Raw genomic sequence first — 17610 nt, forward strand, 5'->3', positions numbered from 1 at the left:
ATGAGAATCCTCTGAACTGGACAACTAAGCTTTTAGTTCTTTTTACACTTGTATTACCCCATTTATTAGACAAGCACAAGAAAAAAAATGTGTACCAGCATCAGACATTATAATAGCAACATTTCAGACATGACATATCTTTCCCAGTAGCAGTTTATCAGATTAGTATTGATTAAAAAACAAAACCCTGAAAAAGTTTAGACATGAGCAACAAAAGTGACAGAAATGTAAATGTTACAGAAAGTATGTACTGGTCACATATTTGCATTTAATTGTTACCAGTAACAAACATTCTGAATGTTAAAAAAAAGTGTACCTACTGGACATGACTTTTGTTTTAAAGTGCAAGTGTAATGGTTCTGTTGAATTGAGCACAAAGGATTCAACATTTCTTGAGTCATTTCTATGTAGTCCTTCTCTCTTAGTTTCTTTCTATTTTTAATTACATTCTCAGTGGGTTTAAGTTTTAAGGTCATTCCTTTTGTTTTATAGAGCACAATTATACACCACGTTTGAGTACCCAGTATTTCTATTTTGTGTTGCTATTAGTAGTGATCCACAGTTTGTGAAATGTTTTCAGTGTTAATGTTTTCTAGCAAAACTAACAAATTCATTTAATGAACTGTACTACCAAAAGTAAATTGGCAAATGTTGCAATAACCTAACATCTGAATTCTGTTGTTTTAGACTGTGTATATGCGACTGTTAAACTTCCACAGGATGGAGTGATGTCTCAGGTTATTTCTTACATGCACACCATTTGGTTTGAAACTAAAAGCAAAATAAAACTTGAGATGATTACTCTGTGTTTGTTAACATTTGTCTTAGGTGCAATTAGACTAAATCTTTTAATGATCTGGATCAAGAGAACACTAACCAGTTGTTTTTTTTAATTTAACAGATTTATTAAACAAAATTCACATATATACATGTACATATATATAAAGTTATTTTAATATAGCAAATAAGTTCAAAGATGCAATGTTTTTTATGTTAGCAGATCTTGGCACAGACTGTGTCATAGTGGACCACACAAAAGTCGGTGTAAAGATTTTATTTTTTGAAATGGAGTTGCACTATTTCAAGCCAAGGACTAGAGCATTGTAAATATGGCAATGACTTTGTTTCTCATAGACTTGCATTTTTATGTACATTTTTGTAAAACTACTTTGAGATTCCAATGTATGGGATTCTTAAATGCAATTTCTCTAATTCTACAGATGAATGAGGTAAAAATACAAATCTGAAACAAATGTTTGAAAGACTTACATTATTGTACACATTGAACACTCATCAATAATGGAGAGAAAGTTGGACACAAAAAGTTCTGGATGCAACTATTGCAAACAAAAAAATATTTACAAAAAAAAAAAAAAAAATGCTAAGATTTCATTATATGTAACATTTACAAATGGATCAATGATGGATCAGAAATGAAATGAAGAGATGAAACATTAGTGTACAGGATCTGAAGTTGTTTTTAAAATGAATTCGGAGCTAAAACGTTCAAATCTTTTTTTGTAACTTTGACTTTTTCTCCTTCTGTAGCTTTGGTCAGCCAGGCCCCAAACTGTCTAGTGCGGGCTAGAATACCTAATCCTGAGCCTCCAGAATGGGATGAGTCAATGGTATCTACTGTCAGCTTCTGACTAATTGGTTTGTTAGAATCTTTATTAGAATCTTTATCCATCTGTTTAACAAAGTTGGTGACAGCTTTGCTGTCAGCTGTTTGGCCACTTATATAGGCTGTTAGGGCACCGCTGTGTGAGACTGGGTCAACACTAGACTCTGATGGGCTCAGGCAAAAGCTTTTACTAGTGTTCAAAATTTGCAAAGTGCCAAGACCTGCAAGGTTGGGTGAGGACTGCCTGCGTGGCAAGCCTGATGCCGATGTGGATGATGAATCCTGGGTGAGAAAGTCGTCCTTACTACACGCTGCCCAGTTCCTGTAAAGGTGTTTCTGTGTATTATGGTGCTGAGACAGAAGGACTCTAGAGGAGTCTGACACAGTGGTTCTAAACTTTTCAATGGCCTCTGTGTCAAATGTGTCCTCCACCTCTTCTCCTTGTGGGTTGGAGTAGCGCCTGGTGAAATGTTGATGTTTCTCTAAAGCTGTAGACTGTTGCTGCTGGTGGTGATGTCCTGGGTTGGCTTTACTGCCACTATGTCCAAGAGACTGAAGCACTAACTTTGTATTGTCTGGCAAGTTCAATCTCATCTTATGAGCTAAAAGATGAAGAAAACAAAAGAGTTTATCAATGGGCCTACATACAAATATACGAGCTAGACTAGATTACAATAAATCTCTAAATTGTTGAGACATAGAAAGATGATATGTAGAAATTCTGAAAAATGAAAGAAAAATGTTTAAAATGATTATTTACATCTACATCATTCACTTTGTGAGTTAGCAAACGAGACACACACCATGTAGAGACATCTACTAAGCCAAGAATGTCACAAGGGACAACTACTTTCACTTCAACATTATTGTTGAGATGTCAATGATTCTAAGTTTATAATAGATCAGATATTTGTTTCCTACACTATCACATTAGCCTTCATTAGGCTTGATTTACCGGATTGATGCCAAGAACCACACATTCTATTGAGCTAGGTATTGAGCTAGGTTTTGAATTATACTGCCTCTAACCTGTGGAAGGATTCAGTAATGATTTGAAAGTAGGACTTGCCTCCTATTAAAATAAGACAAAATCGTTTCAATAAGAGATACCGGTATGTACAACTGACAAGTCAAAATGATATTGAATGGCTCCAGACCCATTACAGGGCCCAATTTCTGGATCTAGTCAACAATAAAACCTAGAGGATGAAATGGTTTGTTTCTAACAGATCTACATCCTGATCGATGTGTGTACATACACATGAATGACCTACTTTCTACTACACACTACTTCATACAGAAGTCATGATGAAACCAATAGGCAACTCCTTGGCTAGTAAATAAAATATAATGCCTTAATGGATTTAGCACAATTTAGATCTATGCAACCCATCACTACAGTACAGACGTTATACAATTAAAAGGGACTCCCTTGCCAGTATATTATATATATACTATATAATAATAATAGATTTAGCTAAATTCTGCTAAATTCAGTTGCATCTCTGCAATACTGTAGTCTAACGTAAAGAAACTAGATCTATCAATAAACTACATACTATCATTTTCTATGCCAAATCTAGATCTAGAATTGTATCATACCGACCACCGAATCAATAACTATCAGACATGAGTATAATGATGTATTGATCAGCTCTAGATCTAGTAGATAGAATTAGAATAGAATCTCTGTTGCTCACAAGTGTGACACAATGTACATGCTTACTAATACATTTAAAACACAAGTGTCAGAAAACAAGTTCATACACTCTAGATCGATGGAGCCAGTCTATAATCATGGCCTATGTCTATGTCTACGTCTAATTCCTCAGTTCAAAAGTGTTCATTGCACACAAAAACATCCGAAGATAGAAATACTTATTGGAGTCGATGAGTGGTGTCAATCTGTTCTAGTCATAAATGAACTCACTATGAAGTAAAACATTCAACTACTCACCGATAAACTAGGCTAACACGACACGAAATGTTATCTAATCCTTCAGTTCGAATCAGCTCTGGATCTACGTCTAGTCTTCTAGACCTAGATCTATATTACACGTAACATAAAGTCTAGACTATCTCGTTAGCTGTGAAAATCTCTCAATAAACTCCACGATCGCACTATATCATAGTCATATGCGATAGTCTATGAAGCAGACAGCACACTGAAAGCTCTGAAAAGCAGCAGTGTACACACATCAAGGCAGGCCAGTCGGCAAGCTGGGTTTTATTATCTCTTTTTTACAACTGCCTTTTTTTTTTAATTGATCATAGCCTTGAAGTAGGTCAAAGGTCATGATAACAATTGCATCATCACGTGAAGAATGCGTGGGAGGGCGCTGGCCACCATAGGCTAGGTGGCCACGGTACACAACTTCAACATAAAACCCCACGTGACCAAAAGCCCTGTTTCGCGCTTGCCTGTAAGGCAGGTCAGCAGTGACAAGGAAAGCGAGACAAGGAAAGCGAGACAGAGAAACTTCCTTTGTTTCCCCCTTCCCGTTGACTGGTGTCCACCTTGACTAGCTCAAACTGGTATTAGCCATAGGTCAACTGGTAGATCTATATTTAAAGCGAAGAATGCGCCAGAAGTACTAGGTCAAAGGTCGTGCCAACACCTTTGAAAAAAAACAAAACCACCACTATTGTAAACAATGACTATTCAGCGTCAAAAGTAAACAATTAAATACTAGATCTTGAAAAGTTGGCATTGACAATGTGCTTAAATTAGCCCAAGTGGTAGTAACCAAACAACAAATTAGACAATTACACAACAAACCTGTAGTATCAACGTATGGCTTACTTGACACACATTGGGTTAATTATTTGCTACTAAAGAAAAACATGTCTGACAATCCAATATTGCGACTCCTTTTGATGTGCGTCTACAGTGGTCAAAAAATGTTAATTATAAACAAACGCTGACGTCATTTGAAGGTTTAGACAACTCTAAATTGTACAAGAGTTCCTGTGTCAACAATTTAGATATCTACTTGATTCAACAGTTAAGATCAATAAAGAAAATATTTTTGTGGAAGGAAAGATCTCTTATGAGTTCAAATAAGCATTGGCGATTGTTTAGTACACACAACGGTCACGGCATTGATAGAAAATCCTCAAGTTAAAGATGTCGACCAAATACAAGTCTTCATGACATTAATTTCACTGCTTGCAGCCCGGATGTGTATAAAATAAAGTGACTGAAGCAGAGAATATCAATCAACCGGATTTTTTTGTTTCCAGTCAATACGAGAGAGTTATCTTCTCTTTTGAAGGCACGTCCATACTTGATAAGATACTTTTGAATCTATGGCACACAGACGTAACACACAAGTCCTTCAGAAGGGGGCCCACCAAAGTAGCCATACAGCTCTGATGCAGTCTCGGCTGCGGCAGACAGGTGACGTCAGCAGAAACAAGACAACATTTTGGTGTGGTCACGAAGTAAGCTATGGCGCAAGAATGGCATTAGATAACGAGGTAGCCATGCCACAATATGAACGACAAAAGTAACGGCTATTTATGCAGCGCATTCGTAACAGTAAAAGCAAAAAGCAATGAATAGCGTGCCTAGAGTGCAGTGGAGCACTACAGGCTCAAACCCCACAAGTCCCATGTTGAGTGTTTCCGACCTACAACGACAGAACTTGAGCAGCACGAGAGATACTCAAGGACATAGAGCATGGACTTTATTATGACAACGGACGTGACTTTAGAAATGTCGATTCTTACGTCCTAGCCCAAACAGGCAGCCGGCACGGTTCGAATTCAGGATCATCAGCCCAACGTGTAGGCCATAGGACCACCACTGGCCCAACGTGTAGGCCATAGGACCACCACTGGCCCAAGTGTAGGCCATAGGACCACCACGGGCCCAACGTGTAGACCATAGGACCACCACTGGCCCAACGTGTAGGCCATAGGACCACCACTGGCCCAAGTGTAGGCCATAGGACCACCACTGGCCCAAGTGTAGGCCATAGGACCACCACTGGCCCAAGTGTAGGCCATAGGACCACCACTGGCCCAACGTGTAGACCATAGGACCACCACACTGAAATAAAAAAAGTAAAAAATTTGGAGCCTAATTGTACGCCGCCATTAAAAAAAACCCAACATAAAACAAAAAGGTCTAAAACCTGTCAATCAATTAAAATTGTCCAATACATACAATGAAATGTATCATTGCACAGCAGACAAAAAGCGTAAAAAAAAAAGCAAAGCCAATGACACTAGCTCCAGCTGGAATAACTTGCCCAATATGCAGCCGAACATTCCGGGCTCACACAGGCCTCACCAGCTACATGAGGTGGCACAAAAACCCAGTGCAAAGCTCTCAGCCCCACTGGATGTCAGAAGTGGTCATCATCGAACCACTATGGGCGAACTATATATGACGTAGCTCAAATGTAGGATGATACATGTATGTTACTGAGAAGGAAAATGACGTCAATTTCCTCGATGAGATAAACCTAGGCCTACATTTTCAGTTTTTACCACCAATAGCAATCCACTGACAGACAATTATATGATATAATTATAATGACAAGTTCAATGTATACCTAAGTCCAGCATTACACATCACAAAATAGATTGCTGTTAAAGACATTTTTATTTCAAATAAACATTGAATTGAAGAACGTGTTCACATCTACTCTACTGTAGCACATCAAGTAACTACAGACAATGTTTTCGCTCTTTGATCCGAGTTAGTTTGTACACCATGTACATCTTGTTGACAAAAAAATAGTCACTAACCTTCTTCTACTGTAGCACATCAAGTAAGCACATAGCTCTACAATGTTTGAACTGTGTATCAAAGTGACGAGCCAGTTTGTACACCATGTACACTCTAACAAACCTAGGTCTAAAAACTACATCACCGGGAAATGTTGTTCATTTTGTATAAATAGAATTAAATCTGATTTCAAAATGACACAAGAATTAAATATACACAAGACGCATCATTTGTTTGAACGCCGCTCTAGCGTCTACTTTCCTTCATAATCGGAGGAACCACTTCAGCACTATTCCTGGATCAGCTGATTCCGTTAAGCAGACGACCTTGGCATTGACAGCTCAGTGCTAGATTATTACTTCCATTTATTTTTTCCCATATCACTTGTATAATGTATGTATACATTCTTAAATTGAACAAATATGACTTATGTTTTACATAGTTCTTGCTATGATTACAATTGACGCGGAGCAAGTTATTTTAAAAGATTAGACGAAATGGACAATTTAAAAAACTTACCGATCATGCTATACTTAAATATAGCTGACAGTCTATTACGGATTTCATAAGACAACTCCTCATGCGAACCAATCGATGTCTTCACAGATGCCATTCACTAATTCAACTTAGGTAATGAACCAAACATACAGCACACACTGATGCTTAACCGATGACTGAAGAAGTCTAGACCAAGCAGACGATATAAATGTAAGAGTTTTGATTACCGGCCTTGGATGTCACTACCGAGAGAGGCGGGGCCAAGCATTACGCGGAGCCAACAAAACTCGTTCATCCCAAACGAAATCAACAAGACAACACGATTCGCCTAGTATCTAGGACAATGTCATTCCATTGTTACAGTTACAGGGAAATAGTATAGAATGCTGAGCGTTGGCCAACCAAAGGACTCACATCAGATGTTACATAATCAAATTGAAGGAATGATCTATAGTAATAGACTACCCCCGTATATTATTGTAAGTAAACCAGAGATTTATTGATTGAGAATAGCACGGTATTAAACAAAAAAATGTTTGTGAATTAAGTGTCTGCTCTTATGACGCTAAACTTGAACAAAGGAATGATGGGCTGGGGGGGACATAGACTTGATTGTTATTTACAGAATTAGTGACATACCAATATACTGTTCATCAGACTGGACTAAACTAAATCTAGTGTCCAAATAACAAATGAAATACAAAGTCCACAAAATGTCTACCAGTGACTGAGAGCACCTAGAAGATGTTGACTACATTTCCCTAATATTGCGCTCAGATCTAGATCTAGGTTGGTCTATACATCCTGCTAGAAAAATAGACTGCTTATTTTACTTCGCAGCTGATTTGCTAAAAATAGCACGTTTGGCAAGACACACCTCCAACATCAACCAATGAAATGCTGTTATCACCTTGACGTCAACGAAGGACAAGCGAAGGGAAACAGTGGTAAACAAGTTAGCGTGTTTATAAATCAATGTGCACCTTGGTACGAACGACCTTGGAACCAAGGCTAACCTTTGGATAACAAAACAACTTATCAGTTGTCCAAAAACTAGTTTGGTCGTAAGTAATTTGTAGTTGAAAGTTGATCATTAGTCCTCAAACATTTCAACCATGGAGGCAAAGAATGTACTCCCCCCCCCCCCGGACGAATCTAGGTGGCCTTGACCTAGCACAATGCATTTACCAATCACTACGGACAATATCAGGCCTGCTGTTACACTAATATATGTCATTATGATATCAAATTTGTATGATGTATGCCACTTGAGTGATCTTTGGTATTGAGATACACAAGCAACACAGTGACAGAACTGTTGCAATACTTAGTCAGTTCAATTCTGCTCCAGTGATCAGAAACAGATTTAGATCTTATTACTTCACTTCAACTAATAGGGCAAACACACATAATGCAAAGGCAAATCATTTGTAGGAAAAACATAAATACATTGACAATCATTTGTATAAAGTGGAAGACCATAAAACAAGCCCAATCCTGAGTATTTCAATGGGCTTAAGAAGCTGTACCAGGGACATACATTGATGGTAGCACTGGTTGAAAGAAAAGAAATAAAGGTTTTTGTCTTCATCTCTAGTAATCTAGGGATTGTACTGTAGTAGGCTGGGATGTTAGTTTCTGCACTTAAAAGTTCAAACATACAAGTTTAGGGGTTAGGGTTACATATCCTGTATGTTGTTAAATTAAAGTATCCTGTACCAGTATCTTGTTGAATTTTAGTATTCTGTATGTTGTTAAAGTATCCTGTACCAGTATCTTGTTGAATTTTAGTATTCTGTATGTTTTAAAGTATCCTGTACCAGTATCTTGTTGAATTTTAGTATTCTGTACCGGTATGTTGTTAAATTAAAAGTATCCTTGTATGTTATCTCTTTAATGGCCACAACACTAAAGAAAAAAGTATTTGTATTCTTCTATCTAAAGACTCAAACATTTTTTTTCTAAGCATTACTATATTAAACCTGACACAGCAGATATACACTGACAGCTGAACCAAAAATAAAACAATAAAAGAACAGAATAGATTACATTTAGTTCAAGACAACTAAAAATGACCCCTAATAACATCAGATATACACCATATGTCTCATAGTTCTGCAAGACTCCTAGATTTAATTAAAATTATCGAAAAAAAAATAATTATGATGTGATGGACCATCACAAGTTATAAGAACTGAAATAAACAAAGAAACACAATACTTTGACCAGACACACACACATACAAATCCAAATGGGAAAATATGTCTGATAGATTTATGCTGACTTGCATAATTATTTATCTAAGGTCTTGTTAAAATTCAAATGTCTGTTTGTGATAAGAATTAAGAATAACCTAGAGAGAGAGAGATGTTTAAAATTAAAATTGAGGCCTTAGTAACTAGCATGTTAAATTACAATTGTAATTAATTAAGAAAACTAAGTGACTGATAAAAAAAGAATAGTACTTAACAAAAATCATTTGTAAGCTATGGCATTTTAGATTTGACAGCATACACTTGTATACATGATGTTCTGTAGGGGTTCAGTGTGAACATACAAGTAAATGGTATGGTGTAGAGTACTGAATAAGAAAGTGTAATCATCATTTGGTGCCTTATTTCTTTGTCACAATGTTTCATGTATTGCACTAACACTTGGAAACAATGCAGGGGCAACTGGTAGAAATGTGCTCAGGTGTTCATGTTCACTATTGGGTTTCTGTAAACATAAACTGAGTTGAGTGGCCAGTTACTCACATGACAATGAACAAGGTTACAAACTAAGACAGTGGAAACACAAACTCAAAATCGGCCCCCGAAGTAGTCCACCCAGGCAGGTAAAAAGGCAGGTATCAATATTTTCAGAAAGAATATCAGAATTAAATTCTATCAAAGACAAATGACAGAGAAAGAAGGTTGACAGATCTTGTGTGGTGCCCCAGCGGTCCAGCAGAGCAAAGGTTAGGTGAAAGTGAATGTGAAATTAAATGCAAACCTGGCCTAACTGATGTCTTATAATGAATATCTAATTGATCTAATTGTTTTGTAAAGGGTCAATCTCTTACTCTAATCCTCAAAAAAAAAGAAAAAAACATTTTCGTTAAAAAAAAAAAAAAATTTTCCTTTAGTTAAGTATTCTTTAACTGCAATGTAGAACTACAGTTCACGAGATAATATGAAAACCTACTTATTAATTGTTGTTTTAAATTATGCCCAACTTATGGATACTAAATAGATTTTTTTCTCTTTAAAAAAAAACTATACATTATTTTTGGGTAAACGTAGTAGTTAGTAGGACAGAACTTACATAACGTAGCAATACAAATGTAAAAAAAATAATTTTTTAACAAAAAAGGTTAAAACCATTTGAATAAATATGTTAAAAATATGGTAAATTGTAATCTCCCCTACTAAAGAGCCTTGCATGCTTGTTACTATTAATAGTGAATAGTTGTAAAAGTGGTGTATTTTTATGAAAAAACTGCTTGCATAAGTGATTTAAAAAATTAAATTTTTCGCTTTTAGAAAAGAAAAAAGTAGCCATTGCATCAAAACTTTGAATGGTCTAAAATATTATGATGTCAGATTTTCACTATCTTTTCTAGTTTACCAGATCTAAACGGGAAGGACGAACGGACAGACATTTCACACAAAACTAATAGCAACTTTTCCCCTTTCGGGGGTCACTAAAAATGGTTGTTGGTCTAAAATACAGACAAACTTAGTCAAAAGTGAAACAAAAATGTGAAGGGTTGATAGCTAAACAAGAGACAGGCAACTTTAGCTTCATTATGAGGGTACTAATGGACAAAGCCCTGGTTCACTGACTGGCTCATTCATCATTAACTCTCCAGCTTGGACATGATAAATAAAAAAAAAATGTATGAAATGTTTACCTTACAGTGTACTTAGATTAACTAAGCCTACTGGTATTTCACATTCAAAACTGATCAATATTTGTATTGCTTCTAGGTTTTAATATTAAATGATTGCAATCAAACACTTTCCTGCATCACACTCTTATATTAGCAATTACCCTTGCTTTGTTACATTGAAATGATTGGTATGTGTTGTTGTTTTTAGACCCAAACCAATGATATGAAAAGTCTGTCCCCACTCTTTATTCTTCTCCCTTCTTTACAAGTGCATTTTGTTTTTACCCATAAGTTTTAATTGATAATTCACAATGAAAAGCTTGGAGCATTTAATTTTGCTGCAACCCATTTTTTCAGCATCCAGTGGAATGGCTTGCACTGTTAAGTCTAGCCTTTCAAACATTTTAACGGTTTTACAAAACTGAACCCTTTTTGTCATCCTCCAATCAACAAATATTTGAATGCCCTCCCACCACAAAATGTTTGGACCAGGAATTCTAATATTCTAGGAATTAAATACTTTGCACCTTCCATGGAACAGCCCAAAATGAATTCCGTCTTCACAATTTTAGATCTTCCATCTCACAAATATGCACTTATCTTTGACCCATCAGATGTAGTCAATAAGGATTTAAAATCTTTTAATTTTGCACAAAGATCTCTTTAGACCCTTATTAAGACAACGAAGAATGAAATGAATACAGTGAGCGGGAGTACAGTTAAAGAGAATACACTATATGACATTCCTTTGGTTCATCAGTTATAGATATGTAAACTAAGCAAATAAATCTAAAATCAAAACTACAAAATAACACAAGTTACATTAGAAAACAGTCCACAAGTTATGATGTATGACAAACAGTACAGATCACTTTTAATTATCATCCCTTTCCTTGTTACACTATAGACTTTGTTGTACATGATTGGACAAGAAGCTCTTTGGATTAACTTCCCTACTTTAATTAAGTGCTTATACTGCACACCAAATATGAGTAGCTGGTAAAACAATGAAGACCAGTATAAGCCCCCAAAAGGTAACACAATATTATTCTTTATAGACTGTCCTGCCATTTTTTATGGAGACCATCATTACAAATCTAACAAATGTTTGTTAAAGCTTTCTGGATTGTAATGGTCATAATACAAGTAAGAATATCAAACTACTAATAAGAAAGGAAATGTTTCATGAGTGAAGCTCTTGAATGATAAAACATTTTAAAATTAAAAACCTTTACACCAAATAATAATTTAATTTATAGAGCACTGTTGATAAACATGATGTAGGCTCAAGGCGATGTGACAACATTACAAACATAAAAACCAGAGCTAAAAAGACAAACTGATCTAAAAAAGTTTGAACAGATAGGTCTTAATGTTCTTCTTTAATGTAGTGACGCATATTGTCTACCTGAAATAAATGGGGAGTGAGTTCCATACCTTTGGTCAGTGCACTGAAAAAGCCCGCAAACCGTAACTTTTGAGGGAGAAACGTGGCATCACTAGAAGCATTGAGTCCATGGAGTGCAGTGTTCTCTGAGGGACATATGGAGTGATTAGTTCACTAAGGTACAAGGGCATTTCTTAATTGTAGATGCACTTATGAAAAAGTGTGGCCACCTTGTAGTCAATTCTTGCTTTCACAGGAAGCCAATGAGGTCATACTGTTCAAACAAATAGATAGTAAATAAAAAAAATCACTTACCAGCATCATAAGATATAGATCTTGCTTCCACAGCAGCCTCTTCAAACTTAGCAGCTCTTTGTCGGCTTCTCAGGGTCTCTGGTACTTCAGCAGGGTTACAACTGTCAGGGGCAGTTTCTAAAGGATGATCAAAATCATCCGCTTCTATATAGTGGCTTCCAGTAAATCCGAACACAGTGAACACACTTCGACCACCTTGCCCTGATGCAGGAGGTAGTTCACTATTGGACATGACTCTAGTGAAACAAATGTGACAAACTTTACAAATAGATCTAATTATAATTTTTATAATTTCTTTTATTTATATCTTCCAATGATAACAATGGACCTCATTCACCAATCCTAAACAAACAACATTTAGCCACGTGATAATTTTGATAAAACAATTTAAAAAAACTGTCATGTGACAGCCTGTGTGTATTACGTAATTTGTATAGAAGAAATAAAGAACCACGTGGCTAAATGTTGTTTGTTTACGATTGGTGAAAGAGGTCCATTGTGTTAATTTAAAACTGGCATCTAGATCTAGGTCTATATCTATATATGTATAATATAATCTATAGAGTATTTAAATAGATTTAATCAATTTAGTCTAGTTAAGTAGGACTATAGATGATTATTATTAAATTATTAATAGATCTAGCACTAGATGTAGTCTAGATCATTTGTCAGTAGTCAAAGGTGGGCTTCTGGGTTTGCTAGACCGGAGCCCCATGAATGACACACGCCTTGGACCCCTTATAATCATATTCATAAATCATAATCAAATCATACTGATACTGATAAGGCTGCCTCTGGTAACTCTGTCAATAGTAATAAAATATATTTTTAAATTAATTTTTACTACACTTTTAAACATTTAACATAACACTAAACTGACTAAACTATATATTATATATTCTAGATCTAGACTAGAATAATCTTATCTAGTCTAACACTTGACTTCACTAGCATATGATTATGGTGATTACATGATTATGATTAATACTATTAACAGTGGTAACCCCCCCCCCCCAGGTGGTATGAGTTTACAGTTACAGAGACTAGACTAAGACTGGGAGACGCTCATGTCATTCTAACTCATCATTTATCATAATCTTAGCCTTAGCCCCTTAGCTAGACTAGACTCTTTCTCTATAATAGACCACTAATCCACTATAGATCATAATATCTAGACGTCTAGATTCTATAATTAAATCTAGGAGTAAACTCTAGTTAAGTTACTAGTAGATCTAGGTCTAGAACTGTAGTAGGAGTCATAAGCTCACCTTTAATTTTAATCCGTTTGTTGTAAGTTGTATCTAGATCTAGAATTAGAAATAGATCTAGACTTACATCTGACTACTACGTAAGTTTGCGAGACCCAAGAACGGAAGTAGAAAATAAGATTATGTCACAAGCTAAAAATATATTCATTTGAATAATTTAGTTTAGTTTGATTCTAGATCTAGAAGAGGAGGCTCTTGTAGTTTGAACACCCCATTGAATTCTCCTTTTTGAACGGGTCGCTTTTTTTTTGTTTGTAATTCATTTATTTTGATGTTTGGAGCTAAAAACAACGTTTCGGGACTGCGCATGTCCAATTTTAGATAAGTTCCGGTAATTTTGTTCCGTTTTTCCAAAGCAGGTGGCAGTTATTTAGATTCGTGGTAACCATGTATGTAAAGCTGTTGTTATAACCTCCCCCGGCAATTCATACCCATATAAGGGATGAAGGCTATATCATGAGCCTGTTTGATCGTAGGCTGATGGGCATATCAAAATAAGCTTCCAAACATCTTTAAAAAGACATTCCAATCACATTTATACCATTAGCTGTTAAATAAAATTAAAAAAGGGGGTGTCCAAACAAATAATAATGAATTCAGCTCATTCTCCTTTTTGAACACAGCAAAATCGTATTATGAAATATTATTGGGATTAATAAATCTATGATTTTTTCAATGAATAAACATGACCTAGATAGAGATATCTAGAATATATATAACTTATAAATGAAAGAAAAAGTGTGGGCTGCTAATTTGAAGCCAGAGACCATGCCCACTGCAGGTGATCACGCAAGATAAGCTGGCGGTGAGGAGAGGTATACACTCAGCGAGTAGTGTCACAAACTATCCAACAGGCAGTGGAGGGAAGGGGGAGAGAGTCATGAAAAGAATTATAAGCATCTATGGGAGGGAGGGGATGTTAAGGTTTCACAAAACGAACATCCAAATTATGAAAACAAGAAGAGGGTCCTTGGATGGGAGTTAAAAGAAAGACAGGGAGAAAATACAAGTAGCCTAGTAGAAAATATCATGTTTATTAAATTAAAATAATTAATGTATAGCTCTATAATCTATATAAATTTATTTCTGTCTGTTTCTACACATAGATTATATAGGTATTTAAATAAACAAACTATATATATATATCATATATATATATATATATATATATATATATATATATATATATATATATATATATAGAGAGAGAGAGAGAGAGAGAGAGAGAGAGAGAGAGAGAGTGTATATGAGGAAAAAGACTATAAATACATATTGCAAAAGTGAATCTACTTCTTTTACTACAATCTAAATAATTTTTAAGTAACACAGATATAATTTATTAGCAATTACATAGTGGTGTTCAACACCGGTGCTCACTGTTCAACTAAAGGAGAAAGCCCCAAAACTGCGTTCAAAATAGGAGCATGAGGTGACCCAATTTATTTTAAAATAAAATCTTGACTATGGGTGGTAATACAAAGGAACACAGCTATTTTTATAGTCCTTTAGTTGCAGAATAAGAATCTGCTTTCAGTTTTTTTGTAAATTAAACCTTCACCAAATAAAAAAATAAAATAAAAAATTGACCTAGTTCCCGAAAGTCGGTGTTCAGTTATAAGAATCTACCATATATGTCAGTAGCAGGAAAGATCTTTGCTCGAGTGTTGCTCGACCGACTAACCCACTCTTTAGTGGACGAGGTGTTATCTGAGAGCCAATGTGGCTAGGTAGAGGTACACCTTGATATGATATTTGTTCTGCGACGCGTAGGACGTAATCATCTTCTATTTTGAAGTAACGTCTGTATTATATAAGATAAGAAGACAATTACAAGAAAAATGCAAAGAGCAGCACCTAAACCTATATATATTGTAATAAACCTGGTGGTGGCACAGATGGGGGTAGTCACGGGTAGTGGTATGTGTGTAGACAGCCGACGCAAATCGCCCCAGGCCAGTGCTAGACGAGCGGTCAACCGTGACGAGCTACGACGGTCAGCCAAGAAGGATCTGTGTTGTGAGTAGTGCTCATGAACGTCAAGAGGGATGTAGTCATTCGTGATAACTAGAATGGTCGAGCGATTTTCCGTCCGGTTCTAGAAGGCCAGCAGGGACCCTATATAAAGAGCGGAGAGTCACAGTCAAGACGGTTCACTACAGCCCGGTCGACTACAGCACAGTTCAGTGTGGTTCAGCGGTGCGGTTCTGTGAGGAGTACTGTCAAGTACAGCCAAGACGAACGGCGTCTTGATCTTGGTCTGCGATCGAGTCCGACACAACGAGCCCAGTGTGTGAAGTCAGTCCTGAACTGTTGAACCCAGTGCAAACCCGGAACGAGACGGAGAGGCCAGTGCCAGAATTGATACGTCGTTACGGTGTTGTCAAGATAAATATTTGTACTGCCTGTGTTACTTGTCGCCAAACAATATTGGCTCAGATTTATTTGACTATTAAAGTGTTACGTTACTTTGGACCCTGAGTTGTCAAGTTCCTTAAGTTGGTGGTGTGTGGTGCAGTTTGTAGCAGGGGCGGACTGGGTATCAAAATCGGCCCGGGCATTACCTTATAAACCGGCCCACAAATGGCATGTCATATATTTTCGGTGTAGGGGGAGGATTTTAACCCCCCTACGCGGCAATATATATATATATATATGTATATATATATATATATATATATATATATATATATATATATTAGTGTGTGTATATGTAATTAATCTTCATTACATTCTTATCTTTCATTATTTTAAACGTTTTTTCTACCCTTAAATACTCTCTTTCTATAATTAGTGAAAGGCAGTACACACCGTCAAGGGACAGCTAGGGAGTCTGGGGGAGCGCTGTAAGCTCCCCCAGTGGGGTCCGGGGCGAAGCCCCGGATCCAAGCATTATTTCCGTTATTTTAAGCTTTAAAAAATGCTTATTTTAAGGTATCTGCAGTGCAATTAGCCTGCTACTCTTCCGCTAAAAAGATCAAAAACTAAATCTTCTATTCACTGGAGTTCAGCGACTGGTAGAAAATGGTAAAATGCTTTTAGTTTTGTATTGGAAGGGGGGGGGGGGGGGGAAGGGAAACCACAAACCCCCTTTTGGCTACGTTCATGAAATTTGGTGACTGTAGTTTGCTTAAGTTGGCTGCACTCAGGAAGTAAGTAAAGTTTCCCTTTCAGACAATGAGATCTGAGGCCAGTGATGGTTTGAGCTCCTCCCCTCTCGTCTACGCCCATGTGTTTTATCATAGGTGTAAGCCTAATTCTATTCAAAACATATAAAGTTTGATAACGCATCGAAAACTGAATGTATGCTTTCGTAGGCTTATATAATGTATTCTATTTATACATGTATGTAGTCTGAAAACTATAAACACTACATTAGCAGCCTTAATGAGTTCCAAACTTTTTGGTATTACTTATAGATTACAGACGTTTCTTCAAAAAAATAAAATAATTAGGTACTACGCATTTCACGTGTCAATCTAGTCATGAATGTTGATCTGTGACTTAAAATATGCTAAATCATTGGTTTTCAAGGCTGACTCAGGCAACCCATTCCTTTAAAGTGGTATCACCACAAATACAAAACTAGGGGTCTATCGAGCCGTCATCCTCCCTACATTGCTCTACGCCCCAGAAACATGGATAGTGTACAGTTAACATGCAAAGAAACTGAATCACTTCCACATGACATGTCTGTGAAAAATACTGAATGTCAAATGGCAAGACAAAATACCAGATACTCAAGTCCTTCAAAGAGCGGGTCTGCAAAGCATCCACACAATCCTGATGCAGTCCCAGCTGCGATGGGCAGGACACGTATGCAGAATGAAAGACCACCGCATCCCTAAACGACTATTGTATGGCCAACTAAGCGAAGGAAAGCGCTCGCAAGGTGGTCAAAGAAAGCGC

At 36.5% G+C, this 17610-nt stretch overlaps 1 protein-coding gene across 2 annotated transcripts; it reads right to left on the reverse strand.

The window, feature by feature from the left end:
- Positions 1-872: 872 nt before the first annotated feature.
- LOC106071515 (uncharacterized) lies at positions 873-13838 on the reverse strand. Of its 2 annotated transcripts, XM_013231640.2 has the most exons (3): positions 13705-13838; positions 12437-12672; positions 874-2226 (listed from the first exon to the last, which is right to left on the reverse strand). In XM_013231640.2, the coding sequence occupies exons 2-3, from the start codon at positions 12666-12668 to the stop codon at positions 1481-1483; spliced, it is 978 nt and encodes a 325-aa protein (XP_013087094.2). In that variant the 5' UTR covers positions 12669-12672; positions 13705-13838; the 3' UTR covers positions 874-1480. The 2 variants fall into 2 exon arrangements, with proteins under 2 accessions (XP_013087095.2, XP_013087094.2); XM_013231641.2 differs by lacking the exons at positions 12437-12672; positions 13705-13838 and adding an exon at positions 6882-7447 and having other exon boundaries at positions 873-2226.
- Positions 13839-17610: the final 3772 nt, after the last annotated feature.

This window comes from Biomphalaria glabrata, chromosome 10, assembly GCF_947242115.1.
Source record: "Biomphalaria glabrata chromosome 10, xgBioGlab47.1, whole genome shotgun sequence".
In the NCBI taxonomy this organism is placed as follows: Eukaryota; Metazoa; Mollusca; class Gastropoda; family Planorbidae; genus Biomphalaria; species Biomphalaria glabrata.